Below are 7989 nucleotides of genomic sequence, written 5' to 3' on the forward strand. Positions count from 1 at the left end.
ATGGTTGCTAGGGCTGGGTATGGGAGAATGAGACCTATAAGTGATGTATGGATTTATGGCATTGATTGAAACTTTAAAAAAGAAAGAAAGGCTTGAAAAGCCTGTTGATTGAATTTGAACTATCAAAACCAGTATTGTTATGGAACAATATCCAATAATACCCAGCTCTAGTGGTGACAGTGTCGTGTTGTAGGGTTGAATGGAGCAGTATGAGATGTACTGGAAAAACAATAATAATAATAATGTTCATATTTTCTGTTGTTTTACAAGATGAGAAGAGAAGAAAAGTCTTATTAAATCTTTTTTTTTTCATATTCTGTAGTCTTCATGCTCATTCCTTATACACACATGCAAACACACATACAAATTTCTAACCTTTATTTACCCAATGAAATGGCTGCAGAGCATGCAAGCTATTTTTCAGCAACACTCACAGAACACTCACACTTGGTATTATTCACACTGTGGAGCAATACAACCACATTTAGGTGTTTTCGGAAGCTGAAGCTTTTCATCACAAACCAAGCAGCGCTGACGGCTAAGAGACGCCATAACTGCACCTCACTTGATGCAAACTAGTATCTCATACTGTAGGTTACTCCCTCAACTGCTTTGATACTATTTCAGCTCGATTTCTAATGAACAATACAGAAGGGTGGATCAAGATCAAGGGCCAAACTCCATCTCATGACTACTTGGTATGCACACTTACAGCAGCAATAAGCGTCTTTTTGCATATTTAATAACAATGAATATATAGGATATGTTCTATATTATCATTCCTTGTCTGTCTGTCTCCCTGTGTGTTCAGGTCTAAATCCTCCCGTTTGCCTGCAATTGGCTTTTCAATGATAGGCATGTGTCGGGGCGTGTATCATCTGCTGTGGGCGTGGCCAACATTGAGCTGGGTTGTGGCTATCAAGGTGAGGCTAGCAGCCACAACACAGAGAAGTCGTAGCCACCACAACAATGGAGTGAAGTGGTAAGAAAAGAAAGTACAGCGAAGATAAACATGCAGCAGTTCAAAAACACAGTGAACATCATGCGTTTCCGCCCCATCTGAAGGAGAAAGAGGCGGGAAACAGCGCAGAGCTAGCTTAAATACAGCTAGACTGGTAGCATGCTAGCCAGTTTGCTAGGTTTTCTATGTAGCAAGCTAGCGCTGCTAGATTATCCTACAGTGTTCATCAGACAGCTCATTAAGATGAGTGATAAGTGTTGAGGAGTGAACTTACCCAACTGAGGGTGGGGAGGGCGGGACAAACATCACTCCTTGCTGCCTCAAGGCAAAAAGCTGCATGTTGTAACTTCAAGTCTGCTGACTCAGGATCTCAACTGTAACCAGTAGAGAAAGAATTATTAAACCGCCACACAGCTGAGGTTTAGGTGACTAATGCCTTTTTGGGAAATGTTGGTGTATGTTGGTGTTTCACAAGAAGAGAATAGTCCACTTCTATCTCGTCATAGTGCAGATCCCAACTGAGACAAGGGCTAAAACGCATCTGGAAACAGCTATGATAAGATCCCATGCAAAGAGTTAAATATCTTTCATGTCTGCGTAATTGCAGTCATAGTCACATGTCATGTCATTACTCACCCAACTGTAAGTCAATAATAAACCAGAAAGTAACCAAGAAGAGAGCATCTACATGAAGGCAAACTCCAGGTATGGAAACAATTCCGCAATATTCTGTGCCCCTGATTTTGAGACATGAAGTTTGGAAACCATATTCAAGCATGTTTTGCACACAGTTCTGACTCTGTGCAAAACATAAGTGAATTACAGTAAGTACAAAATTAGAAGTGGTCAGTAGACGATCTGGGAAATGTAATTGCAAGCAGTCTAACAAACAACAGTAGGGCAGAAATGAGAGGGAGAGAGTTTTTTTTTCTCATGGTATGTTCGATGGTGTTGCAATGAAAATTAGTGGTGTTATTATTATTATTATTATTATTAGTGTTATTATGCCATCTTGATAATGTTGCTTCCACTTTTAAAAGGCACAACATTGAGCAAAGCACTTCAAATGTCTGTCTGCCTGTGTTTAAGACATATCCAACATCCACATATATATATATTCAAATATGGTGTGTTCGTATGTATTTTTCCCACACATCTGATTGTCTGTGTCTGTTGGGTAACATTTTCATAGCAGAGGCCTGTGATGCATGTCTGACAGAACACTTCACCACAAACCACGGTGCAGGCAGACAGTCACACAGATAGCAACATCCTCATTCTATCCACTGTCTGAAAGCTTGCTGTAACTCTCACACCAGAGCTTTGAAATCATTCTCTGCCTTTAGAAAATGCTGGAAAAATCTGTATCCAAAGGGTGAGTCTAAAATTTTAATTAAGTTCATTCAAAATGTATTAAAGGGACGTTTCAAAAGTGTACGCTGTTGATCAGAGAGTATACATTAAAATCGCAGGCTCATGTCCAGTGTGGTTATTGAATGTGAAAACATTTATGTCCACACTTGTCTATGTATTATTAAAAACACAGTCGGATTTATTGTGGCTGTTATGTTATGTTATGAACTTATACTTGTCATAAATATTAGGACAGACGTTTTGATTTAGCACTATACAAATGTACCATATATGGCTATAAAGTTCACTTCAACCAATTAAAATTGAAGAAAAGCAAATAATAGCAAAACATGTTGAAAGCAAACAATATTGCCTGGTTGATAATGCTATAATCCTAAAGGAATCTAAATTCCTTAGCCTGTTTTACACAGCAGAGTACAAAACATAACAGTATTGTCAAAGCTAGTGATGACTAATCTCAACCAGTTTCCAGTCAGAAAGGTTGACCAGTACTTGACTGCCAGTAAACAAAATGGAAAAGTTATTTCTTTGTTTATCATCTCTTACAAATGAAAGTGTTTGAAATATAACTCTTAGAGGCTGTAATCTTTGATCAGACATGTTTGGTAAACTTCCTCAGTCTAATCAGTTCAATAACATTATGTATTAAAGGTACAAAGTGAATACTGCTAGATATATATAGATATACATCTGCTATCACTACCCAAAAGATCTCCGTTTTTACACTGACCTAAAGTTTTACATAGCTTAGTGTGCAGTTGGCATTTACCGATGCACAGAATGTGATTCCTTGTACAACATGGGGTGAGGACCTACATAGAAATGTAGAAACCTAGCTTGGACATTGCAGGGGGGGGTCATTGAATTCATTTAATTCGGCCCACAACACCCCCACAAGGCTCAACTGTAAATTCTGCTACTCTAGAAAAAAACTGTCCAAACTTACTCAACACTCAGGCCTAAACCTTATCCCACAGCATGTGCAGTGTTCTATTGCACTTGTGTACACAGTTGTTTGTATCTTCAGACAATATGTTTTGAATATGTATCTGTTTTCATCCGATCAATGAAAGACGGTCGAGAACATCTGGGCTTTCCTCATGAGACAGTAGCGTTGCGTGAAGCCTCTCCCGTTTCTCTTTTTTCTACCATTTGAAGCCGTCAAGCACTAAGCCGAATGACAGTTGGCACTAAGTCCTCAGAGACTAATGGGCCGACAGACTCCACCCCCACAAGCTAGCAGTTCAGAAGCTTTATCTTTGCAGTGGTTGTGGTGCTTCTTGCTGGTGATGATTTTAGTGTTTACCACAAAAGTACAGCATGAGTACCATGGACTTTACAGTAACTAGGTCCACAGTGTATAGGGAAGCTTATAAAGCATATAGAATAGGCTACACATCAATATGTACAATGTGTTAACCATACAGCATACATTTCTCTACCCGCATTTGTGCCTTTGCAGTGACCCTGAAGCAGTTTGTGTTTGTGGTGGTTCTTGATGATGCAGATGTTAATGGAGTTACTTTGCTCCCAACAATAAATAATGGCTAATGATAATGGTTGCCTATATTAGTGGTCAAGGAAGAGGCAATATCTGCAAAGTGCTTCCTGATCAAGAGAAGGCAACATCAGAACAGTAGTAATGAGTGCACAATAATGGACAGTAAAGTGCTTCTAATGTGCAGTTATGGGGCATTAAAAGATCTCCATTTTCACTTTCGTCTTGGCAGTGAAAAAGTTCCAGGGACGAGAGCTAGACGATGGTTGCGCTCTTTGATGCTGCTGCTCTTGGTGCTGACTTTAACTTTAAGTGTCTACATTTCAAACCCCCAACTGTCATCGTCTTTGCACCTTTGGAGTACGAGGTCATGGTCAACCAAATCGTCCAACAATACGACCATAAGTGTAAGTATATTTATTGGCCTCCATGTGAAATCATGTTGAAACAAAGACAGCTGTCAAAAAGATCAACTTTAGCTGATTGTCTCAATACTTAGACATTTGACTGTTAATGTCAAGGCCAAGAAAGATCCATAATCAAATCTTTTGCCTCGTGTATCCGTTGATATGAATCTACAGTGTAATTTACACTGTAGCTGAGTCACCAGCATTAAACGATTGTAAACTTACTTTAATACTTCATAAATTATGTATAAAGATGTGTTGAGAAATACTCATCCATTTGATTGTTTAGAATTTACCTACATCAGGCCCAATTATATTTGAACCAATCCAACACAATGTGTAATTGTTTTTAACAAACCCACCAAAAATTGACACTCATCATCTTTTGACATGAAGTTCATATTACACTAATACTAATACACCTAATACTGATTACGTACTTTTGACTCCATGCTTGCACAGATGTCATCAGTGGAGCCTTCAAAGATAGGGCAGTACTTTGTGGCGTACCCACACCAGTACCATTTCATACTGGATGAACCGGATCAGTGTCAGCAGCGACGCCCGTTCTTGGTTCTCATGATCCCAGTGGCACCCCAGAACAGGGCGGCGCGCGACGCGATCCGTAAAACCTGGGCCAGAGAAACCACAGTGCTGGGCCGAGTGGTCAGCCACTACTTCTTCCTGGGACTGGCCAAAGAGGGAGATGGGGCAGAGACACTTCAGGAACAGGGGAGTTGCTTCATTTCATTGTAAAATGAGTGTAAAAGTTTGAATTGAATTTGAGAACTGAGAAACCTTCTTTCTTTCTATCCCTGTCAACCACCAAAAAACATTCAGAACATTATATATAACAGAGAGAAACAAAAAACTTTTTTGGGGAAAATTAGCCAGTATTGCTGTGTGCAAAATAAATACATGAATGAGCTAAAGCAGATGCTTCACAGAACATACAACATAAAAATTACACGGTAATCAGAGCAGAGAGAGGAAAGACGGTTGGAGTGCCAGGTTACAGCTGCTTTCCATTTTGTTTCTGTTGCGGCACAGATGAGAATATTGCAGAATCCGCTAGACTGGTTTCTGCACTGTTTGTTAATGCCGTGAAATATAAAATTCACCCTCCTTCCTTAGGTGTTGCAGGAAAGCCGGGAACATCATGATCTTCTGCAGAGCGACTTCCTGGACACCTACCAGAACCTCACCATTAAAACCATGGTCATGCTGGAATGGGTCGCCTCCCGCTGCCCCGGCGTCCCCTATGGCATGAAAATCGACTCGGACATGTTCCTCAACGTCCGCAACCTCGTTCAGATGCTACAGAAAGCTCCCCAACACACTTACATAACGGGGATGGTGGCGAGAGGAGCTCCCGTTGTCCGAGACCCAAACTCAAAGTGGTTTCTGCCCAAAGAGGTCTTCCCGGACTCCCACTACCCACCTTATGCCCTGGGACTGGGCTATGTGTTCACACTGGATTTAGCCAAAAAGTTCATAGAGGCATCTAAGCACGTTAAAGCGGTTTACATTGAAGACGTGTACCTGGGATTGTGTCTGAGATACATGGGACTCAACCCGACAGATCCTCCTAATGGCGGTTTGTTTAAGGCATCGATGCCTTATATTTGGAGTAGCTGTTATTGGACCCGTGTCATTACTACAATACTGAACAGCCCTCAACAGCTGCTGGATGTATGGCAAAGCTATCAGACTAAAGCACAAACTGGCTGCTATACACTCTTTTCCCCTTGAAACAATTGGGTACAGCCAACCGCTAGTTAACAAGCTAGCTAGGCTTGTTAGCATCTGTGACCTTATCTGAACCAGTGAATGGTGGTGAAAAACAACAGTTCACTTCGAACTCCCAAGCTATCACATATTAAACTGCTGCCATTATGGAAGTGCTGTTTGCCTCTGCCTTGGAAAGTCGGCAACTAGCCTACTGCTTTAAAGGCTCAATATGTAACTACAGTATGGCGCACTCTGTTGAAATACTGTTACCACTGGCTTTGTTTACATAGTGATTTATTGCATTGAAGGCATTTTATTCATCTGAAAATTATGGTCTGACCTTTGGATACAAAGACTGATATGAGACAGCTAAACATATGTTTTACATGCATTTTGAGGCTAACCAATATGTGTTTATATTTTTTATGTTTGTAAAGATTGTTGTGCAGGTTAATATAAAGATTACACTCAAAGAGACGTGTAATTGACTTATGAAATGCTAGTAAAAAAAAAGAAGAAAAAAATCTCCCCAATAATGTGAATATTCCACAAATGCAGATGATTGTGTCTTTGAGAACATAACATGAGATGTTAAGATGGAACACAATATTGAATCAAAAAAGAAGAAAGGTCCAAGGCACTCTTCTGGCAAAAAGTTTAAAAGCCTTTATTCAGATGGCACACAGTTTCCCCTTTTGTAGATACAAGATAATTATCTTGTAATAATTATCAGTTTCCCCTTTTGTAGATACAAGATAATTATCTTGTATCTACAAAAGGGGAAACTGTGTGCTGATGGCTACACCCTGAAGAAGGCTGTTTGTGCCGCTATGCGTGGGTTGTAACCCAGTTCTATTTTAACATGCACAAGTTTTGTCTATATTTTTAAGAATTTCACCATGAAATAGCTATCTGAATAAAGGCTTTTAAACTTTTTGCCAGAAGAGTGCCTTGGACCTTTCTTCTTTTTTGAACTTTTGTGTTTCCTACCAAAGAGCACCTTCATCACACCTGTTTGAACTTCCGAGCACTCCGGACCTTTTCTTTCTGACAATATTGAATCAGTTTGTAAAATGGATGTTTGGGTTTATGACACAGACGGCAAGTCTCAATAAAAGAGCCTGTCCTCCCCCAAAAAACGACCCCATAGGTCATTTGTACAAGCAGCTTATTACGACCTATAGTTACGTTTTAAAGTTAAGCGACCTCTAGCGGTCATGTAAATAACGACAATGTGCTACGTTGGTCTGCTTCCACGTCACGTGACTGTCACGTTTCTCTCTCAACATTGAAATAGCACGGAGGAAAGAAAGGGTGTTGCGGTCGGGGATGGTGGATGGGCGTATACGTTTGCCTTCGATGTCGGCGACCGGGGTTGGAAACGCTCCTGTGGGTCGTTTTCATTTAACGTTTTTTTGTGAGATCACGTTGGAAACGCTCCTGTGGGTCGTATTAGAGGGTAGGAACAAGGGTACGGTAGGAACGAGGGTAGGAACAACCCATATGACCTATGTGGTCATATGGGTTGGAGGACTTGTTGCAATAAAAGGAACCCAAACCTAGCTACAGATAAAAGCTGTTATTCACAGGAGAAGTAGCCATGCAAATTAGAAGAGTGTTCACACCACTGTGGTTATGGTGTGGAACGACACAGTCTAGACGAAAATAGAAGTGAAATTCATTCTTCACATTGATCATAGTTTTTTAATGTGGGTCGAATATGCACAGGAGTGGTTATAAAATTGGGGGTACATTTCACGTCTGCCAGGTTAACCTTTTGTTATTTTCCCCCCAAATTTTCTTTTGTGAATCAATTTTAAATAATAATAGTAATTATATTAAACACTCACTAATAATAATGCTTGATATATATTTTAAGCATCATTTATACATAAAATATTAACCAAAATGAAGCATGTGACCTGCACTCAGTGATGTCACTTCCTCTGGCGGGAAACATCTGGAGGAGAGTGAGGTTTGTCATGCTCCTTCTCTCATGATTTTGTACAAAATGAAGA

General features: G+C 40.2%; 1 protein-coding gene across 1 annotated transcript; it reads left to right on the top strand.

Annotated features, from left to right (window-relative positions):
- The first annotated feature begins 4702 nt into the window (after nt 1-4702).
- Nucleotides 4703-6428, top strand: LOC139923595 (beta-1,3-galactosyltransferase 2-like). The gene is made up of 2 exons (XM_078289250.1): nt 4703-4951; nt 5375-6428. The coding sequence occupies exons 1-2, from the start codon at nt 4703-4705 to the stop codon at nt 5990-5992; spliced, it is 867 nt and encodes a 288-aa protein (XP_078145376.1). The 3' UTR covers nt 5993-6428.
- Nucleotides 6429-7989: the final 1561 nt, after the last annotated feature.

The sequence above is a fragment of the Centroberyx gerrardi genome, chromosome 16 (assembly GCF_048128805.1).
Source record: "Centroberyx gerrardi isolate f3 chromosome 16, fCenGer3.hap1.cur.20231027, whole genome shotgun sequence".
NCBI lineage: Eukaryota > Metazoa > Chordata > Actinopteri > Beryciformes > Berycidae > Centroberyx > Centroberyx gerrardi.